A 23440-nucleotide genomic window follows, 5' to 3' on the forward strand; every position below is an offset into this window, starting at 1 on the left:
TCTTGAGAACAAAAAACGGAGCTGGAGGAATCAGGCTTCCTGACTTCAGACTATACTACAAAGCTACAGTAATCAAGACAGTATGGTTCTGGCACAAAAATAGAAATATAGATCAATGGAACAGGATAGAAAGCCCAGAGATAAACCCATGCACATATGGTCACCTTATCTTTGATAAAGGAGGCAGGAATGTACAGTGGAGAAAGGACAGCCTCTTCAATAAGTGGTGCTGGGAAAACTGGACAGCTACATGTAAAAGTATGAGATTAGATCACTCCCTAACACCATACACAAAAATAAGCTCAAAATGGATTAAAGACCTAAATGTAAGGCCAGAAACTATCAAACTCATAGAGGAAAACATAGGCAGGACACTCTATGGCATAAATCACAGCAAGGTCCTTTTTGACCCACCTCCTAGAGAAATGGAAATAAAAACAAAAATAAACAAATGGGACCTAATGAAACTTCAAAGCTTTTGCGCAGCAAAGGAAACCATAAACAAGACCAAAAGACAACCCTCAGAATGGGAGAAAATATTTTGAAATGAAGCAACTGACAAAGGATTAATCTCCAAAATTTATAAGCAGCTCATGCAGCTTAATAACAGAAAAACAAACAATCCAATCCAAAAATGGGCAGAAGACCTAAATAGACATTTCTCCAAATAAGATATACAGACTGCCAACAAACACATGAAAGAATGCTCAACATCACTAATCATGAGAGAAATGCAAATCAAAACTACAATGAGATATCATCTCACACCAGTCAGAATGGCCATCATCAAAAAATCTAGAAACAATAAATGCTGGAGAGGGTGTGGAGAAAAGGGAACCCTCTTACACTGTTGGTGGGAATGTAAATTGACACAGCCACTGTGGAGAACAGTATGGAGGTTCCTTAAAAACCTACAAATAGAACTACCAGATGACCCAGCAATCCCACTACTGGGCATATACCCTGAGAAAACCATAATTCAAAAAGTGTCGTGTACCAAAATGTTCATTGCAGCTCTATTTACAATAGCCCGGAGATGGAAACAACCTAAGTGTCCATCATCGGATGAATGAATAAAGAAGATGTGGCACATATATACAATGGAATATTACTCAGCCATAAAAAGAAACGAAATTGAGCTATTTGTAATGAGGTGGATAGACCTAGAGTCTGTCATACTGAGTGAAGTAAGTCAGAAAGAGAGAGACAAATACCGTATGCTAACACATATATATGGAATTTAAGAAAAAAAAATGTCATGAAGAACCTAGGGGTGAAACAGGAATAAAGACAGAGACTTACTAGAGAATGGACTTAAGGATATGGGGAGGGGGAAGGGTAAACTGTGACAAAGCGAGAGAGAGTCATGGACATATATACACTACCAAACTTAAGGTAGATAGCTAGTGGGAAGCAGCCGCATAGCACAGGGAGATCAGCTCGGTGCTTTGTGACCGCCTGGAGGGGTGGGATAGGGAGGGTGGGAGGGAGGGAGACGCAAGCGGGAAGAGATATGGGAACATATGTATATATATAACTGATTCATTTTGTTGTGAAGCTGAAACTAACATACCATTGTAAAGCAATTATACTCCTATAAAGATGTTAAAATGAAAAAAAAATAAAAATGGGTTGTTCATTTTCTTATTATTGTGTTTTGAGAGTTCTTTACATATTCTGGATGCAAGTCCTTTATGAAATATGTGATTTGCAAATATTTCTCCCCCTCTGTGGCTTATCTTTTCATTCTCAATAGTAACTTTCACAGAGCAGAAGTTCTTAATTTGGTAAGTCGAATTTATCAATTTTTTTCTCTTATGGATTGTGCTTTTAGTGTTGTATTTAAGAAATCTTTGCCTAACTAAAAATGAAAATGATTTTGTCCTGTGTTTTCTTCTAAAAGTTTTATAGTTTTAGCTTTTACATTTAGGTCCTTGATCCATCATGAGCTAATTTTTGTGTATGTTTTACCACTTGTTGAAAGACCTTCATTTTCTTCAACTAAATTGGTTTTGCCCCTTTACTGAAATAGATTGGCCACATATATGTGGATCTGTATTGGGACTCTATTTTCTTTCAGTGATCTATTTGTGTATCTTTACACCAATAACCCTTTGCTGATTACTACAGCTTTATAATAAGTCTTGAAATCAGGTGGTGTTAGTCGTCCCACTCTATTTTTCTTTCACAAAGTTGTTTCTGGCTACTCTAGGTCCTTTGAATTTCCGTACGAATTTCAGAATCAGATTATCGATTTCTACTCCAAAAAGCCTATTAGGATTTTGATTTGGATAACACTGAATCTACATATCAAATTGTAGAGAGTCAACATCTTAATAATACTGTCTTCCAATCCATGAGTGCAGTATGTCCCATTTATTTAGGTTTTCTTTAATTTCTCTCAGCAATATTTTACGATCTTCATTGTATGATTTTCTTGTACATATTTTGCTAGGTTTATTCTCAAGTATTTCATGTTTTCTTGATGTTATAATGATAATTTAAAAAATTTCAGTTTCTGATTGTTTGTTGCTGGTATATTGAAATACCATTGATTTTTGTATATTGATCTTGTACCCTGAAACATTGCTAAATCTATTATTAGTTCTAATAGCTTTTTGTAGACTCCATAGGATTTTCTACATAGACAATCAATGTCATCAGAGAATAAAGACAGTTTTACTTCTTCCTTTCTAATCTGGATAGCTTTTACTTCTTTTTAGTGTTTTATTGTACTGGCTAAAATCATCGGTATAATATTGAAATAGAAGAGGTGAAAGTAAACATCTTTGCCTTATTCTTGATGTTAGGAAGAAAACATTCAGTCTTTTACCATTAAGTATAAGGGTAGCTGTATCATAGATGCCCTTTATCATGTTGAAGAAGTTCCCTTCTATTCCTAGTTTGTTGAGGGTTTTAACTGTTTTTATTAGGAATAAATGTTGGATTTTATCAGGTTCTTTTTCCATATTACTGAGATGATCATATGGGTATTCTTTTTTACTCTATTAGTATGGTGAAATACAGTGATTGATTTTTGAATGTTAAACCAGCCTTGCATTCTTGGGGGTAAACCCTACTTATTACAATATATTATCCTTTTTTATACATTATTGGATTCAATCTGTTACAATTTTTATTAAGATTTTTTGCACCTATGCTCATGAGAGATATTATTCTGAGTTTTCTTTTTTATAATAGTTTTTTGTCTGATTTTGGTGTGAGGATAATGCTGATTTTATAGACTGAGCTGGGAAATACTTCCTCCTCTTCAATTTTCTGCAAGAGTTTATACAGAATTGTTATGTTTTCCTTAAATGTTTGGTAGAATTTACCATTTAGTCCTGGATTTTCTTTCTTTTCTTTCAAAGGTTTTTAACTACCAATTCAATTTCTTTGAAATTCTTTTCTTTTTACTGGGGTAAAATATACATAATAAAATTTACCATTTTAACCATTTAAGGGTACAATTCAGTGACATTAAAGACATTCACATTGTTGTGCAACCATCACCACTATTTCCAGAACTTTCTCATCATCCCAAATTTGTAGAGAGATACTTTGAAACTATGTAAATATCCTGTTCCTCATCAAATGTTCAACCACTAGCTTAGCATCTATTGCTATTTCTTCACTGTGGCTATTCTAGGTAACTCATATAAGTGGAATCATACAATGTTTGTCTTTTTGTGTCTGGTTTATTTCACTTAGCATAATGTTTTCAAGGCTCACCCATGTTGTAGCATATATCAGAATTTCATTCCTTTTTATGGCTAAATATTCCGTTGTGTGCATATGCTCCATTTTGTTTATCCATTCACCTGTTCACGGATACCTGAGTTATTTCCAACTTTTGGCTACTGTGAATAGTGCTGCTATTAATATTGGTGTACAAATAATCTGTTTAAGTCCATGTTTTCAATTCTTTTGGGTATATACCTAGCTAATTCTTATTTATTTTTTGAGTGAACTTTGGTAGTTTGCGTCTATGAAGAAATTAGTCTATTTCATTATGTTGTTTAATTTATTAGCATGAAGTTATTCATAATATTCCCTTATTAACATTTTAATGCCTTTAGAATTTGTTGTGATGTCACTTTTCCCATTCTTGATGTTGGTAATTTTTGTCTTCTCATTTTTTCTTGATCAGTCTGGACAAAAATTTCAATTTTATTTATCTTTTCAAAGAAACAGCTTTTTGTCTCATTGATTTTGTCTGTTTTTCTATAGTTTATTTCATTGATTTCTGTTCTAATCTCTATTATTTCTTTTCTTTTGCTTACTTTAGGTTTCATCTGCTCTTCCTTTTCTGGCTTCTTAAGGCAGAATCTGAGATCACTGATTTGAAACTTTTCTTCTTTTCAAATATAGGTATTAAGTGCTAAAAATTTCCTGCTAAGTAAAGCTTTAGATCCAATCCACACATTTTTATATGTTGTGCTTTTTCATTCAGTTTAAAATATTTTCTAATTTTCTTGTGTTATTTTCCCTTTGTCCAATGAGTTATATGGAAGTGTGTGGTTTAATTTCCAAAACTTCGGTGGATTTTCCATATATCTTTTTATTATTGGTTTCTAATTCAACTGTGGTTGTCTGGAAAAGATTTTTATTTCACCTTTGTTTTTGAAAGATATTTTCACTGGTATAGAATTCTAGGTCAAAAGTTTTTTTTAAAAAGTACTTTAAAGATTTTTCTCCACTGTCTTCTGGCTTACACTGCCTCTAATGAGAAACCTGCTCTCATACTTATCTTTTGTCCTTTTTATGTAATGTGTATTTTTTCCCTCTAGTTGCTTTTAAGTAAGATTTTCCCTTTTATCACTGGTTTTAAGCAATTTGATTATGATGTGCCTTGGTATAATTTTCTCCATATTTCTTGTGCTTGAGGTCATTGAGCATCCTGGATTTGCAGTCATCCTTATCCTGCTTGGAAAAGGCACTCCATGCCAGGCCACTGCCACCCCCACTTCCGACATGGATGACTATTGTCAAATTTATTACTTTTGCCAATAAGATTTGTGAAAAATGTTATCTCAGGGTAATTTTAATTTGTATTTCTCCAGTGAGGCCAGGCATTTTAATTATTTAAAAGTCATCTGTATCTTCTTTTCTGTAAATTGACTGATCATATTTTGTTTAATTTTTGTATTGGTTTTTTGATCATTTTTATATTGATTTATCTGTATCTTTTATCTTTTCTACAATGAGCATGCATTTTTTTTGCAATAAGAAGACACAACATAAAGTAATTTTAAATTTAAAAAGTGCTTTTAAAAACTCATGTAGTTTCCTGGTATTGGAAAAATATTCATAGTCCATGGTAGCTAGTATTTTATTATAACTTCTCAGGGGCTTATTTTCACTTCTCTTTGTGATAAAACCTACATAACTAACATGAAGTATGTGAGCTTAAAAACCTGAGTCACTCTGGACTGCTTATCTTTTGACCAGGGGCCCTAGAAAAATCATAAACTCTCATATCTGTAAAGAGATTTGGAGCTCCAGCACTTCAGTAGATCTTCCAATGGCCCTGGGACGCTGACAGGTCATTGACAATGATCCCCATTTTATAGATTTTTTTTTTTTTTTTTTTGCGGTAAGCGGGCCTCTCACTGTTGTGGCCTCTCCCGTTGCGGAGCACAGGCTCTGGACGTGCAGGCTCAGCGGCCATGGCTTACGGGCCCAGCCGCTCCGCGGCATGTGGTATCTTCCCGGACTGGGGCACAAACCCGCGTCCCCTGCATCGGCAGGCGGACTCTCAACCACTGTGCCACCAGGGAAGCCCCCCATTTTATAGATTTTTAAACCAGAGGCTTAGAAAGGTAAAGTGACTTTATCATATGGAAGGTTAGATTTAGAAGTTACCTTAAAGATGATCTGATTCTCTGTACTCAGAGTCCTACAATTAGTAACTACAGCAAAACTTTGGCTTGGACTCAGGTGTTCATTCTAATAGCAGTAATCAAAGTGAGGATCCCTATCACTATAAGTGCTTAGGGGAGGACAGATAGCTTCTCTGGGCAGGCATACTGGGGGTGCTGGAGCCTTAGGTCTTTCTATGCTCACCTTTGGCAGCAGTCAGCATGGTGGAGGCCAGTTCACACTGCTGTGATTCCAAGTGTCCAAGCGTGAACCAGCGAGGGTAACGGCTGGGCACCACAGATACCATATGGTGAGGGTGGGAAGTGTCGCCTGCAGAAGTTGAGTTTTCTAGAACAGGTAACCTAGAAGACCCAGGGAGAGTCATAAGCTATCACCCAGACCCTTGCCATCTGGAGCCACCTTAGAGCAGCTTGTTCTTTGCTGGGGAGGAATTGGGCAGGAAAGGGTTAATGAAGAACTTTGAAGGTTTTAAAACCTATGGTACCGTACTTTATATGAGGTGAGTGCCTGGGCACTTGCAGAACTCAAGATGAATAGTTCTTACTGCAAATGGATTTGAAAGACAGTTCAAAAACCATAAGATTATTTTTAAAAGCATAAGAAATATATGCCAAGTAATCCTCAGCAGTCCTTTCTGGTTGAGCTGAGGAGCTTTCTCAGCCTTAGAGCCTAACTAAAATTCTTTTTCTGTATGTTCTGCTGCATCCTAGAGGTCCACCTGCCTGAACCAAGGATCCTATTCTAGTTTGGAAACAGGATGCCCATAGCTCATTGTTCTCAAGTCTTGATATAGAAAAACTTACTTCTACTTCCCCAGATGTAGCTGGTGACCTATGCCTGGGAACCATTTCTCAGTTAGGTATGGAAAGGCTCAAACCCCTTGTGAAGCTGCCAAACTGGGCCCAGAACAAAGAGACTCAGGCCTTGGGTGCTCTATATCTGTTAAAAATTCAGAGACTTCCTCAGACAGTTCACTGAGAATGCAGCCAGGGAGCAAGTGCGTCACCAGCGAGGCATCCCAGATAGGAATCCTAGATCGTATGAAAATATCTGAAGCATTTTAGGGCAGGCTGATGGCAGGTCCAATCGAATAGAGAAAGAGTGAAAGAGAAGAAAGTGAGATAAACAAAGAAAAAGAACATCTGAGACTTCTGGTTTAGTGGAGGCATTTGGGCTAGGAAAGGGCTACCCACCTCATGGCACGTAAGGCTAATTTATAGGACAGGTCTGGATCATGAGGCAGCAGAGCTGAGAACAAATACTTGGCAAAGGTATGCATGGGAACACTCTCTCGGTGGATGACTTCTCCCAGACCGCTGAAGGGGCCTCCTGCAGGAATAAGATAAGCCAGCCAGTTATTTATCTGTATGCTTTTATTTGTCTGCCTGGACTTGAGCCTTAGGATCCCACATGTGTTTGCTAGCCATAAGAACCTTCACTATACTTTAACGTTAAAAATGTTGCTATACCTGTGCTCTGTTAGAGAGGTGAACCCAGAGTCACAGGCCTAAGACTCGGTGACAATAGCCCCTTCTCTACTTACCTTCCAGGAGTAAGATGCACTGCTTCTGCAGTGTTTGCACTAGCTCATCATCCAGCTGCAGCTCCTGGAGTCGACTCAGGAGCTGCTCCTCATTACGGCACACCTTGTCCTGTGCGTAGAGGCCTTCAGGCATCACCCTCTGTTGACCCATCCCCATCAGAGCAACTTCCATGGCCAATGACAGGTAGGACTCACTGCTGTCTGGGCAGCCTGCAGCCACAGGCACATGCTGGTACACAGGGGCTCTGCTTTCATTCATATCTGAGGACAACAGGGCACCGGATTTGGTAGGTCAGGCCCCATGGATTTTTCTGCCTCTCTTCCCCCCACACTTTGGAATACAGCTTGGTCAAGAGCTAACACAGGGAAGCTGAGTCAAACACCAGAACAGTAAGACAAATATACTGAAAAAAGGTTATACAGGGTTACAAAGATTCCTAACTCCTTCCTAATGCATTATCTGGCTAGGCCAGCTGGGGAAGAATACAATCATACTAATCTTTTGCTAGAATGCTATGTAATACTAATTAACTATTTTTGTGTCTGTCTCTTCACTAGAATGTAAGAACCTTAAAGGAAAGAGACTTTATCTTACTGCCTGAGGCATCTCCAGGGCCTGGTATGTGGAAGGAGCTAAGTGTATGTCTATGGTAAATAAACCCCAAGTACAACTTCAGGTTTTCAAGATGCAAGTGTCATTGTGCAGATGAAACAGACCAAAGATGATGAGTCCTTTTTCAGGGGATCAGAGGGAAGATAGGGTAGCCCCTACCTTGCATTGGGGCCACCCCTTGTATCTCTACCCACAGAAATCCAAATCCATCCAGTTAAACTATTACTTTTGTGACATTTGCAACTTTTATGTTATTAGTACTTTATATGGTCCACCTTTGGGTTCAAAGTTTCAGGAGGAGAGCACAGGTGTAAAAGCCAGAGTCTTAATTTCTTTCCTTTCCCCTTCCTCCATCTGGTAAATATTTATGGAAGACTATTAAATGGGAGTTACTGCCCTAAGTGCTAGGATCACAATGATAAGTCATAATTTCTGCATTCAGGGACCTGACAGTCTAGTAAGAGATACTTACTTGTAAACAGATTGTAATGCAGTGTGCTAAATACCGTAACAGATGTATGTATACAATACAGTGATAGCATAAAGGAAAGAAGAATCAGTTCTGTCTCAAGTCCTTGCTACTTTGAGACTTTATTAAATTACTTCTCTTTTATTTCTGTTTTGTAAATTTGGTACAAAACCACCATAAAGGAGAATGTTCAAGGGGAACATGAGAGTATTACGCAAGGTATACACACTGCTGATGAAGTTTTTTCCCCCTTCCAGACTCTGAGGACTACTTGGCCTCTGACTCCTCAAATCCCCCTAGCCCTTCTTATTCCCCTTGGATTACTCTTTAGGCATTCACACGGTAGGGAAGTGAGAGGAGCAAAGGAAGACTGAGGCTGGCACAGTAAAATGGGTGAGTAGGACAGGGCCAGTCCACAGAGTGGGAAAGGAAGGTGGGAAAGAGAGCAATCCCAAGAAAACCTCTCAGGGGAGGTCCAGTTTGGATAAGAGACCAAAAGGCTGCAAGAGGGGTAAAACAGCCTCTGTCATGGAGGAGAAGAGAGCTCCCAAGGGCAGTTTCGGCTTGCCTTCAGGGCTGACCCCTGTACCTGACACTTCCAGATAGCCATCATCATTCAGGCGGCAGGCCTCAGTCAAAGTGAGAAACAGGCAGCCAATGGGATCCAGGGGGTGGCCCACCCAGCCTTCTAGGTTTGTGATCGTTGTGGTTCCTCTCTGCAACAGTTCTGGAAACAAGCAGGTCAAGGTTTCAGAGAGTGATAGAGACACACTGCTCTCTGTCCCTGCCCGGTCTCTCCATTAGTCTCTTCACCAGTCTCTCTCAGACACTGGCCCTGAAACTCAAAGTAAAGCTTCCCTCACTGTCTTGCTCTGGGTTGATGAGACTGGTCACAAGCTCATCATCCAGCTCTGAGGCATGTGGTGTGCATGTAGGCTGCCTGCTGACAGCACACATATGTAGATACAGCTTTACAGATCTTCTCATACCAGATCTTAGTGGATTCAACTGTCCTGTGAGAGAGGCAGGCCAGCATTATTATTCCCATTTTACAGATAAGAAAACTGATATTCATAGAGGTAAAGTGAGGCACTCCACACAGCAAGGAGAATGACCTAGAATCCCCTAGCCCCTGTAACACCAGGAAACTTAATGAAAATTAAGTACTAGGCCTTGCAGCCCCTGAGGGTCCGCATCAGCCTCAGCCTAAGGAGTTAAGATGGCTCTTGATCACTATACCTTTCTTCTGATGCTTGTAGATTTCCAGCTGCCGTTGCTGCTGCAACCTCAGAGTATTGATAATGGCCACTGTGAGTCTGAGGGCCTCTTTTGGGTAACCATGGGAACGCAGGGCATCAACCCGAGCACAGGCTGTAGGCACATGCTCTACCAGATGAGAAGAAAATATTTTGATTGAGTTAAATTTTCAAATCAGGAAAATTCATGCTTGACAAAGGGAGACTGTATTCAGTTCAGTTCCTCAAATTCAACCTGACATCTACTGTGTACCAGAAATTGTACCTTACCTTTTAGGGATAGAAAGTTGAATAAGTCACACGTACTACCTCCAAGGAGACACCCTGCAGCCCCAGTGTAATGGTTTGGTGTAGAAAGGGACAAAGAACTAGGATAATAAAATGTTGTACCTCTTTGTGAACATGTACTACAGGAAGGCAATGTAGCAACAAACTGCCTTTATAGAGGGAAAGGCCTCATTTGTTTATTAATCCTATGCTTCCTGAGAACCTATTAAATGCCAGGTAGCATGCTGGGCAAAGCAGCTACAAAGATGAATAAGAAATGGTCACTTTCCTCAAAGTGCTCACAAATGATACATAAACATATCATTATAAAACAGTTGAAAAGAAATGACATGATAGAAATATACACAGAAAGAAAATAATATTTGAGCTATAGCCTTTGTAGGGCAAGTAATATTTTAAATATGTAGACAAGCAGGGAAAGGCATTCCTGGTTGCCTTTATATATAACATATAAACAGAGGCGTATAAGTAAAAGCATAAAAAGTATTCTAGATAACATCTTCAGAGTACGGCAAATAGTTCTGTGTGGAGTTAGGTTATGTGGCTAGAGATAGCCTGGAAATGACTACCAAAGGCTTATAAAAGTGATTATAATAAATGGGGAAGTGATTATAATGAGATTTACGGTTTATTTTGTGATTTCTTTTAAGATAACATTAAAAATTATACAAATAGTTATAGAAAATTTGAAAATATAGATAAAACAAAATAAAGATTGGAGATAACCATTATTTCTAGTTTCATATTTCATTTTATGAAAAAATATATATCCAGACTTTTCTATTTAATTTTAATAAAAATGGGATATTTTAATTATTGTTTTATAACTAGGTTTTTCCACTTAATAACATATTGTAAATATTTTCCCATATTAAATACACTTCTATAACATTAAAAATGATTACATATCATTCCACTGAATATACATACTATCCATTAAGTCAATCAATCCCCTATTGTTGGACATTTAAATTGCTTCCAATTTTTCTCCTCTGTACATTATACATCCATGCTCTAATAAGCCCCATAACTTTATGCATATTCTTAGTTAATTATAGCTCAGGATAAATTCCTAGAGGTAGAATTCCTGGATCAAGGGCTATGAATGTATTTTAAAGGCTTTTGATAAATGTTGTTGAAATGTTGTAAGCATTTACATTCCTACCAGTAGTATATGAGATTACCTCTCCTACATGTAACCTCTCCTCTACCAAAACCTAATTATCTTTATTTATAAAATTTCTGACTATTTGACAATTGAAACATGATAATTCAGTGTTGTTTTGATTTGCATCTTTGTTTATTAATGAGGTTATATTTTTTCTCATGCTTGTTATATATATGTTTTAGAAGTGTTAGAGAAGAAGAAATATAATCAAAGGGAATTTCAGGTGGATTCAGCAAGATCTTGTGAAAGACAAAGATATGGGGTGAGGGATGGAGGTAGGGAATTGGGAGATGATAATAAAAATGTACGCAATTGTCGTTAAGACTCAGAAAATGCGTATTTTTTAAAAGTGTCTAGTTTGGAATGGGCATTCTGTAATAAAGTCAAGAACAGATTGACAGAGGCTAGAGGAGGGTTTAAACTCACAATGGAACAGCTCTATTCTGTTATGATGACGGAAGGAATGAGGAAAGGAAGACAGCTTGGTGACAAATGCAGATAGTGCCTTAGCTACTAGTACAGAGTAATTTAAGTTTCAAAGTTCATGCCTTTTCAGCAAAATATGTAATTTCAGAGTAGATTACAATGTTGCTCGGTAACTGCTGACTAAGAGAGCCTGTGAACTAATGTCTAATGATTTTGTTAGTACTCTTTCAGATTTACTAACTCCTTTCCCCTCCCCAAACTTAGGAAACAATATAAATCCCTCTATTTGAGGTTACTGTACCTCACTTGTACATATGCAAATCGCCCAGGCTACACATAAATACCCTGAGGCCCTAGTCAAGGCCCCAGAAGATCTGTATGAAGACTGTCCAAAGTGTAGTTGTGTTGCTGGTACCTATGCAGATGGCTCACTCAAGCTTGGCATGAGGTGAGAGAGGGCTCTGAAATTCTGAGAGTAGGACAGGTACACTTACCAAGCCACAGTGGCTGGCCTTGGGAATTAAAGAGTAGTCTCTCACTTTCCTGCTGGCAGGCAGGAGCTATATATACATCACTGCTGATTATTCGCTGTAAGTGGCTGTCCTGCCAATGCAATTCACGGCCCTCGATGGCTCTAGTGAACACTGTCCGCCTTGGTCTGGATAAAGAATCTGGGGAAAGAAAGAAATGCAGCAGTTCAATGATGGGTAATCTGAAGCTCTAGCTCCTGTGTCTTCTTCAGGGTGGGAGGAATGGCAGAAGAATAGTGTATAGTTAGTGACAGCAGTCACTCTGCCATCTATCTGGGTGTTCGTTGTGTTGCTTCTTTATTGGATAGCTTTTAGTGTGTCTGTGCCCTCTATGGGAAAACCTTTCTACATAGATCTATGGTTGAAGACCAGTTTCTCGTAGGACCCAGAAACACATGAAAGAGAGGAGGGACCGTGGTGCTCAGCTGCTCAATTATGAGGATACAAACTGCTTCTATAGAAGCCAGAGGAACAGAGAAGCAGCTAGGTAATGTCCCTGGCCAACCCATAACCTGTTTCTTTTACAGCATGACCCACATCAGACTAAGTACTTCTGTGACATGGATATAAAAGCTGAAAAAGAGCTGAAGCCCTGTGTATTCTGGTATCTTTATCACACTAGTATCTGCAAGCTTACAACCTTGTTCTCCCATAAGAAAAATTGATGCTGACAAAAGACTAAATTGTTTTCTCACTGGAGTCCTACCATGCCATCTCTCTTCAGGAAAAGGGCTGCAGGGAAACAGTAGACAAAGTAAGTTCAATTCTTCAGGGTGGTGTGTAGGAAGACCAAATGGAAGATACAATCATAAAATGTGGATATAGGAGGACTCATGGAAGTGACATTTAAGGAAATGAAAACATAAACGATCATTTAACTCTCTGCCAGACTAAGAACAGTTGAAACTATTTTGGGATCAAGAACTGAAATACAGGTATTTCCCGAGATGCCCAAATGAGTTGTGCATCTACTGAGCCTGTGCAAAAATACTGGGAGGGAAAGTCAGAGGATTCAGACTGAACATGAAAGAAACGAACATATTCATCTACTAAGCAAAAGTCCTTGGAATCTGGTCATCTCTTCAGAAACCTGTATATTCCTTAGAGTGCAGGCTCAGAGGATTAAATCAGAATAGCACTGACAATATTTACTGAAATTGCTTCTCCTTCATGTCACCCCTCAGCTGAAGCACAACGACCCTTCTACTGGCTGCAGTCGGAGCCCCTCTCCTGCTAAACTGAGAATCCACCGTGGGTCTGCTCAGCCCACAGTGGGGATTAGGCTCCCAATATGTTTTGTATTTCATGAAGTCAGCAAATAATGACTGCCTACTACATGGCAGGTACTGTTCTAGGTATTCAGGATATAAGAAGTCCTTGGCTTCATGGACCTTTATATTCAAATGGGGAGAGACAGTTAAATGAATGTATAGTATAGTAAATATATAAGATGGTTATGAGCGCTAAGGAAGAGACTAAAGCAAAGTTAGGGAGAAAGGCAAGCTGGTATTGGGTGGGGGTTATTGTTTTTTTTTTTTTTGTGGTACGCAGGCTTCTCACCGCTGTGGCCCCTCCCGTTGCGGAGCACAGGCTCCGGACGCGCGGGCTCAGCAGCCATGGCTCACGGGCCCAGCCGCTCCGCGACATGTGGGATCTTCCCAGACCGGGGCACGAACCCGTGTCCCCTGCATTGGCAGGCGGACTCTCCACCACTGCGCCACCAGGGAAACCCGGGTTATTGTTTTATATAGCATGGTTTTTAATAAGGTAACATGTGAACAGAGGCCTGAAGGAACTGAAGAGCAAGCCTCAGATATAACTAAGGGAAGAGCATCCTAGGCAAAAGGAACAGCAAGTGCTACTGGTGGGAACATATTTGGAGTGTTTGAGGGTAGTGAGGAGGCCAGTGTACCTAGAATGGAGTAAATAAGCAGGAAAGTCATAGGAGATGAAGCCAGAGAGATACTAGGAAACCAGACCATGGAGGGCCTTCTGGGCCATGAGGCAAAGATGAGAAGTCACTGGAGGTCATTGAGCCATTGAAGGTATATGATCTGATTTGCATTTTAAAAGGACAACTGGCAGCAGTATTGAGAACAGACTTTACGATGGAAGCAGTTAGGAGGCCACTGCAATAATTTGTGAAAGACGATGAATCTGTTCAGAGTAACAAGCAGTGGAGGTGATGAGAGTAAATGAACCCTGGATATATTTTGAAGGTAAAGGTAATAGGATTTGCTCGTGGATTAGATCTGGGATGAGAAAGAGAAGAATCAAGGATGACTCCAAGGTTTTTAACATAGACTTGTCATATATGGAGACAGGGAAGACTGCAGGAGGAGCAGGTTTGGGTGGGGCTAGAGGGGTAAGAAATCCTACTGAGATCCTATTAATATCTAAGCTGAAACATCAAAAAGGTAGATGAACATGTAAATCTGGAGTTGAGAGGAAAAGTCTGGGCAAGAGATATAAATCTGGATGTTGTTAGTATATAGATGATTAGTAAAACAATGCAATTACCAGGGGAGTAAATATAGAAAGAGAAGTGGTTTGATAACTGAGCCCTGGGTACTCTAGCATTTTAGGTTGGGAAGTGGTGGGGAGACAGTAAAGGAGACTGAGAAGGAGGGGCCAATGAAGAGGAGAACCAAGAGAGTAGTGTCTTGGAAATAAGGTGTTTGAAGGAGAGAGTGATCGATTGTGACAAATACTGCTGATGGGTCAAGTAAGATTCTGACTGAGAACTAGATTTAGCAATGGTTAGCGTTAGTGACCAGTACAAGAGATGTTTCAGTACTGAAGGGATGAAAGCCTGACTGGAATGAGTTGAAGAGAGAATAAGAGCAGAAGAAGTAGAGAAGATAAATATATAATATTCTTCTGAGCATTTTTCTTAATTCTACCACTTATTTCTACTACCTCAGAGAAACAAGGTGGTAGACAGAGAGTCATGTGGGGTCAACAAGAATATTTTTTGCTTTGTTTTGTTTTGGGATGAAAGATAAAACAATGTGCTTGTATACTCAGAGGAATAATCCACAAAAACCTGTGACGCAGGAGAGAGTACAGATAGTTCCTGGGGTGATGTCCTAGATAAAAGGAATAAGATCTCAAGAACAAGTGGAGGGTTTGCACTTAGAAGCACAAACAAAAACAGCAGAAGAGGCAGAGTAGATGAGTAGAGACAGAAGCAGATGTGGTGATAGAGTTTTGGAAATTCTCTTCTGATTGCTTCTATATTCTCAGTGAACAGGAAGCAAGTCTTCAGGATGAAAGTGAGGATGGGGAGAAAGTATAGAAAGTTTTAAGGAAAAGATGGTGTGAAATAGTAATTTAGAAGACTGAAAGAAGGCACAGACTAGGGAAATGTAGTTGATGTCTGGACAATACTATGGACCCACTTGAGACTAGTGGTCATAAACTTAAGATAAGACCAGTTATCATAGTCATGTTTCTCTCCACCATGTTCAGCTGTGTGGGTGTGAGCACCAAGTAACTAGAAAGTTAGACTGAACTACTAAGGTTAGGGTTTTGCTATGTGAGTGTAACTAAGGGAACGAGGGGGTTGAGTATGTATGCAAGGTAGTGATTATAACGATGCACCAAGGAATCTAATCGGGATAAGAAGGAAAATGAGGCTACCACAAGGATGGAAAAGTGATAGCATCAAAACTCCTAGTGGGTCAAAGAATTACTGGAATACCAGAGAAAATAACCTAGTAAGACTGGTGGTGCTAATTAGAGCTGCTTGAAATTGCGATTGTGAAGAAGGTGTACTTATTGGTAATGGCAAGCTTTAGGGTATGATCTTGGGGTTGCATAGCTAAGTTATGATAGAAGATAGACTATTAAAAGAGAGGAGGTCAAAGAACTGAAAGACTAGAATACTGAAAGTACCATCTATGTGGCTATTTAAATGATCAAGAATCATGACAGAAGTAGAGGCAGAGAGTAGTGTTAGTGAGCCAGTAACCAAAAATCTTCAAGGAATGAGGGGGATTGCCCCAGAGGTCAAACGACCAAAACCTGGAGGGCAGCAGACAGCATATTTTAACAGCACTGACTTTAAAGCTGGGGGGTATTTTAGGAAGGAGGGTAGGACAATGATGTAGAAATGGCAATGAAGAATAAGCAGGATGCCTATTGCTCCATCAGGCCCAAAGGTAAAGAGATGTGAGAGATAAATCAGCCACAGCTTGAGAAGACTTAAGAGGAAACAACATTCTCAAATATACTGTCACCAGTATACTGTGACAAGGAAGAAACTGCCAGACAGGAGGCATGTGTTTATACACATGTGACTCTCTCTATGCCAAACCAAAGTCAATACTAAAAGGATACATTCCTGTGTTGTGGAGGTTAGATGAATGCCAGCAAAGGGTAGCTTCAAGTGGCAAAGTTGTAGGCTTTTCATCTCTCATTACCTTGGTTGCCTTAAATACACTGATAATCAATTATGGTACAGCAGATGAAGACCAAGCAAGAACAATAATTTAAGTGATTTCCTCCTAGAGGTTAAAAATATCAGTAGATTTATCACTTAAAATAAAAGGGAGGACATGTAAAATCAATGTCTGATAAAAATCTACCAATAAAGGATCCCCATGGGCTAAAGAGCAATCAATTGCCAACAGCAAATGGCCTGAGTTACATGAACTAAAGCTGATGTGAATGTCGATGTCCAGTGATACCTGGTCAGTGGGCTCAAAAGGCAGAGGGTACAATATCACTGTACTGGATTTGTCTTAAAATGGAGCAAGAGTCCTAGCCATATCTCGGAACGATGACCCCCTCCTAGAAATCTGCTGTATAAAAATTTGAGGAAAACAGAGAAAAGTAAGTAAGAAAGGCAGTTGTCAGGACTTTTTTTTAAGTTGTTTTTTTTTTTTCTCCCAGGTCTTCTATCATTCCCTTGAGGTAGGTCTTCTGAGCTAAAACCAACCCCAACTGAGGCCAAGATCCATTAGTCATGAAAAACTTGAAGGGTAAAGAGGATTCATGAAGAGGGCTCTAGGAATTTATGCTGGGCACTGTAAGGACACTCTAGATGTGGAAAAGGACAGCATCCTCAATGTCAAAGATACAAGCTCACCCTTATTTAAGGTTTGGCATTTCAAGACAAACAAAAGAACAGGCTTTTCTTATTTAGGATGACAATTCTGACAGTCCAAAAGTTGTCCAGCCACCTTTGTTCTCAGGCTTTACCCTCCGACCTTTTGGAGTTCCAGGCATGAAGACGCTAAAATGATATCTGGCTCACCTGAACGGTGACTGGCATTCTGGGGCAGTGCGTTGGTGATGTTGGGCAGCTCATGCCCATAGTTCCCATCCTCCAGGGGACAGACATCCAGGTCATTCCACTTCTGCAGCTGCTGCAGCCAACAGGATTTTTCCTCCAATTTGCAATGTGGATTTAAAATGATGCACACCCATAACGCCCCTGGAAAAGAAAGAAACCCACATTCTTGACATCTCTCCTTTGATGTATGTCTAAGCCTTAATTTTTCAGTTTACTCTTTTCTTCCATTTTTTGTTGGTAGGAAAAGTTTCCAAAATATCAGCTTTTCTCAATATAAAAAAACAAATCTAAAAAAAAACCAGCCCCTGGGCTTCCCTGGTGGCGCAGTGGTTGGGAGTCTGCCTGCCGATGCGGGGGACACGGGTTCGTGCCCTGGTCCGGGAAGGTACCACATGCCGTGGAGCGGCTGGGACCGTGAGCCATGGCCACCGAGCCTGTGCGTCCGGAGCCTGTGCTCCGCAACGGGAGAGGCCACAACAGTGAGAGGCCCACACACTGCAAAAAAAAAAAAAAGAAAAACCAGCCCCCAAACCAAATCTGCTAAAGTTTTCAGAAATGCTTATTTTTCCTTCCCAAAGGTTTCTTAAAGCAGAGTGACTATCTTGATATCTGGATATATGCCTGTGATGATGAACAAGACAGATTTGGGCTTGAATTCCGAGCTCAGATCTGCAGTCCAACAAACATTTATTGAGAGAGTTCTTGTTCAAGACCTTGTATTGGAGAATAAGACCCTGTTCCTACCCTTGAGGAGCTGTCCAATGGGGGAGATAGATAAATAAACACAGTGTCATTTGAATATGATAAGTGTTAAGATAAAGATATATTCAGGGTACAATAATAGCACAGAGGAAGGGCATTTAGCATAAGAAGGAAGGTGCTCAGAAAAGGATTTTAGTTGACCTTAGACTTTCTGAGCTTCAAATCCCTCAACTGTAAAACTGAGATCATAATGTAAAGGGCCTAGCATATTATTTGGCACAGAGTGGAATTTAGTATTTCCCTTTTCCAAGGAAAATCGTTTATTTGTACTTGGATTTTGATACTGTTGATCAGCTGTGATGCCTTAAAACTATCACATTCTTGGATCTTCTCTGTCACTATAGCAGAGTATCACATATTCCACATAACCAATGAGTACTGTTTCTTTGACCACATCACCCTTCTTTGCAAGCAAACCTGCTTCTTATTTTCAAAGTTGGCTATGTGGCTAAGACAGAAGTATTCTCAATCTCAAGTTAACAATAAGCCTGGCTGCAGAGTGTCTTAAGTTAAACATCCTTTGGGATGGTGTTACATACATAGACGGCAGTATATTCAGACACTATTTCAAGGCCCCTCAAAGTCAAATAGGAATGTTTTAAAAGACATTTAAGCCTCAATTTCAGGTACTAACTAGAGGTGATGAAAATTCATTTCTATTGGCTCAATTCAGTTTTTCAAATCCACAGTGAAAAAGAAACTACACTATGTAATATAATAGTATTATATAATGATGGTTCTTAAGGGGATTATAATTAGGAGTCCCTCAAAAAATAATTATACTAAAGCATAGTAAATGCTATTATAACCACATATAAAATGCTATGAGAATATGTATGATGGAACAATTAACTCTGTAGATGGGGTCAGGAAAAGTTAAAACATTTGAGTTTGTCCTTGAAGAATAAACATGAGTTAATTCTAGTTAAAAAATGGCTAACTAAATACATATGCTCATCATCAGTCCCTCTTGATACTTCACTAAAATGAAAGTAGAGGGATAAGAACAGGCATAAACTCACATAGACACATAGAATGGGAGAGATGAAAGAGAAGAGTCATAAAATTGGGAATCTGGAAGGCATGTGGATGAGAGATAGCTGACATAGCAGAAGAAAGTTGAAAACGCCATCAGCAGTTAGGAAAGCCCAGCAGCAGACTGATTCATGCTGCAGAGCCCCGCTGAAAGTGGGGCCGAAATATAGTGGAACAGGTTAGAAATTTGTCAAAGGTCTCAGGATCACAGACTTCCTCCTCTATTCAGGGTAGCTCAGTGCCTGTTCATTCTCTCTCCTGGAAGAAAACCAGAGCTTTACTCACTGGAAAGATAGATTCGGAGAGGCTCTGGATTGGGAATACTGTGTACAACTGAGGGTGAGGTTTCCATGCGAAAAACTGAGGGAGTAAGAAAAATATACATATTGTACAAATGGACACACTTACCCCCACCATCCAACCCTCTTTCCCTATTTGGTTCTGAGAAAACTGTGACAGGCTTATAATCCAGACATGGTGTTCATGTCCTAGTGTTTTGTGGAAGGTAGAACTTGTGAGTAAAAAAATTAGCTGAGGAAATATCTAAGCAAAGTGTTGAAGGAGCAGCCTGGTTTCTCTTGACTGCTTATAGTAAAATGCAAGAAGAAAGAAATTATTTAAAGACAGAACTGTGAATCAAAAAGGAAGCAGAACTTAAAGATGTGGAACATGCTCAGCCTATCCACATTGAAAAGAATGAGAAAGCCTGTTTGGGAAAGAATATAATGGTGTGACCCTTAGAGAGGTAAATCTTCATCTTTTATTGTAGGAATAAAAAGAGAATACCTAGAATTAAAAAATCAAGAAAGAACAGTTATTTAGAAATGTGGAGGCATGTTAGAAAAAGCAGCTGAAAGAATTAAAAATTGCTCTTTCTGAGAAGTAGGAACTGACAATGTGAAGGAATATGGCATAGAAATATTGTTTTTTATTATAAAGTTTGTAGAACTCTTTGACATTTTAACCTGTATACATGTATTACTTCATTTTGATAGAAGAACAAGAGATAAATAGGAGTGGTTTGGGCGGAGAGATCAAGGGACGGTATATACCCAAACAGGAGAAAGGACATAAGCGAAGACAAAGACGTTCTCATGAGTCATCTTAGTTTCTTTGGATATTAAGTCTATTGGATGTTTTTTCGTTTTGGTAGAAAATTTTTGTAATCTAGCATGTTAGCTTTTAGTACTATTGGGACTGTGAGTTCCTACCAATTACAGTGTCCTTTCTGAACACCAGGTGGCAGGAAATCCCTAATATATAGGAGGTAAAGGAGGTAAAAAATTTCTAACCGTGTGACAGTAAGAAAGATGCACAAATATTCAGATCATAAAAATTACTTTCTCTACTTCTAGAATTTAAGAGTGCTAAAGGCCTGTATAAACCTCAAGAAAAAAATTTTTTTCTTCACATTGTAGTCTTTTCCTATGGTGTCTGTGTTACACTGTTTGCTGGTTCTTGTAAAATTGATGTAGGGATAGGGTCCCACCCACCAACAAACAAAAAAGATAAGAAAACCTCATCATTTAAGATGCGGGAAGAGGAGCGCTAAGAACACAATTTTGAGGAAGCACCAATATTTAAGTAATGAGCAGAGGAGAAGGAGGAATAAGCAAAAGAGATTAAGAAAGAAAGATAAGAGAGATGGAAGAACCAGGAGAAATTAGTGACACACAAGCCAATTAGCAATGTCTAATGAGGCAGAGTGTCAGTATTAGTAAGAAACATTTACTTTACAGTTTAAGATGTGCTTTTTGTTTATAGTGAAGTAAAAGATTTTCACATTTAATCTTCATAAGTATAACGAGAACCAAAGAGAGGCCATTAAACTTGGCCTTATGAATGGCAAAATCAATAGGATAACAGGAACAGAAAACAGATTGGGTGAGTTGAGAGAGGCTTAACAGGCAAAAAAAGCAGGGAACTAACTACAGTCATCAAGGAGTTACCATTTCCTAGGCACTGAAATATTAAAAAGGAGATCCCTAGAAAGTGAGTACTTCCACCTGTAAGTTTAAAATGAGTTTTCTGTTTTACTAAGTCATTATGGATTTGTTTTAAAACAAACTCAAGAGATTGCTGCATCTCTAAGAAAGAGACAAGGCAAAAAATCCTGCAGGTGCCTACATGTAACAGGCATGTAGGGACTGTGTTACCATGATCCAAAAGCAGATTTTCCAGCAACTTAAAAAAAGCATCACCTGAGGATACGGGGAGGGGGAAGGGTAAGCTGGGACAAAGTGAGAGAGTGGCATGGACATATATACACTACCAAATGTAAAACAGATGGCTAGTGGAAAGCAACCGCATAGCACAGGGAGATCAGCTCGGTGCTTTGTGACCACCTAGAGCGGTGGGATAGGGAGGGTGAGAGGGAGGGAGATGCAAGAGGGAAGAGATATGGGGACATATGTATAAGTATAGCTGATTCACTTCGTTATAAAACAGAAACTAACACACCATGGTAAAGCAACTATACTCCAATAAAGATGTTTAAAAAAAAAGCATCAAAAACTCTAGCCAAGTGTAGGTACTATGGAAGTTAAAATTTTACATAATTATTATATATTAAACATAATAATAAATAATAGCAACTATTTCTTTTTATGGGCTACGCATTATAATAGGCACTTTATATATATTATCTTATTCAGTCTTCCAACTGTGCGGGTCAACAGGACTTGGATTGGGTGTAGAAGGTAGAAAACAGAGGGAACCTAGGATGACTCAGATTTTCTTCTTGAGCAGCTAGATACATCTCACGACCCTGTACTGAGATGGGGAAAATTAGGCTTTCACGGGAAAAATAAGAGTTCTGTGATGGTCATGTTAAGTTTGAGATGTTTCTTAGACATGGTGGGAAGCTGGACACTGAGCCTACAGTTCAAGAGAAAGGTCAGAGCTAGAGACATAAGTTTGTGACTTGCCTACATCTAGATTATATTTAAAGCCATGGGACTGAATATGATCACTTAGGTACAGAATGCAGACAGGGCAGTGGGTACTGCAGAATACTCAATATTTAGAAGGATTGAGAAAAGGAAGAGGAGCCTACAAAGCAGTGTGACAGAAAGTAGCCAGAATGTGGGAGGAAACCCAGGAGGGTGTGTGGGGTTATGAAAGCTAAGAGAGTACGTTTCAAGATGGGTATGGTCAATTTTATTGAAAACTGCTAAGAGGTCAAGTAAAATAACAACAGAGAAGTGGCCACTGCAATATGGAAGTCACTGGTGACTGTAGCAAGAGCTACTTGTCAGTAGAGTGGCAACAATGAGCAATGGAAGCTCAATTGCAGTGGGCTCGGGAGAGAATAGGAGGTAAGCAAATGGAAAGAGTGACTGCAGACAAGGTTTTCAAGAAGTGTTGTTTTGTGGGATAGGGAGGGTGGGAGGGAGGCTCAAGAGGGAGGGGATATGGGGATATATGTATACGTATAGCTGATTCACTTTTTTTTAACATGTTTATTGGAGTATAATTGCGTTACAATGGTGTGTTAGTTTCTGCTTTATAACAAAGTGAATCAGCTATACATATACATATATCCCCATATCCCCTCCCTCTTGCATCCCCCTCCCCTTCTCCCTATCCCACCCACCCTTCTAGGTGGTCACAAAGCACTGAGCTGATCTCCCGGTACTATGCGGCTGCTTCCCACTAGCTATCTATTTTATTTATTTATTTTTACATCTTTATTAGAGCATAATTGCTCTACAATGGTGTGCTAGTTTCTGCTTTATAACAAAGTGAATCGGTTATACATATACCTATGTCCCCATATCTCTTCCCTCTTGCGTCTCCCTCCCTCCCACCGCGCTAGGTGGTCACAAAGCACCGAGCTGATCTCCCTGTGCTATGCAGCTGCTTCCCACTAGCTATCTATTTTACGTTTGGGAGTGTATATATGTCCATGCCACTCTCTCACTTTGTCCCAGTTTACCCTTCCCCCTCCCCGTATGCTCAAGTCTATTCTCTAGTAGGTCTGCGTCCTTATTCCCGTCTTGCCCCTAGGTTCTTCATGACCACTTTTTTTTTTAAAGATTCCATGTATATGTGTTAGCATACAGTATTTGTTTTTCTTTTTCTGACTTACTTCACTCTGTATGACAGACTCTAGGTCCATCCACCTCACTACAAATAACTCAGTTTCATTTCTTTCTATGGTTGAGTA

The 23440-nt window shown here is 39.4% G+C and overlaps 1 protein-coding gene across 1 annotated transcript in view; it reads right to left on the minus strand.

Annotated features, from left to right (window-relative positions):
• The window catches only part of ZSWIM5 (zinc finger SWIM-type containing 5), an 80023-nt gene that overhangs the window by 27368 nt on the left and 29215 nt on the right, over positions 1 to 23440 (minus strand). Inside the window, exons 4-10 of the mRNA XM_060021250.2 lie at positions 17437 to 17616; positions 12141 to 12317; positions 9748 to 9894; positions 9098 to 9235; positions 7427 to 7687; positions 7077 to 7212; positions 6067 to 6224 (exon numbers count right to left, since the gene is read on the minus strand). Coding sequence (XP_059877233.1) covers positions 6067 to 6224; positions 7077 to 7212; positions 7427 to 7687; positions 9098 to 9235; positions 9748 to 9894; positions 12141 to 12317; positions 17437 to 17616 — 1197 coding nt within the window. The remainder of the gene's footprint in view (positions 1 to 6066; positions 6225 to 7076; positions 7213 to 7426; positions 7688 to 9097; positions 9236 to 9747; positions 9895 to 12140; positions 12318 to 17436; positions 17617 to 23440) is intronic.

The sequence above is a fragment of the Delphinus delphis genome, chromosome 1, assembly GCF_949987515.2.
Source record: "Delphinus delphis chromosome 1, mDelDel1.2, whole genome shotgun sequence".
NCBI lineage: Eukaryota > Metazoa > Chordata > Mammalia > Artiodactyla > Delphinidae > Delphinus > Delphinus delphis.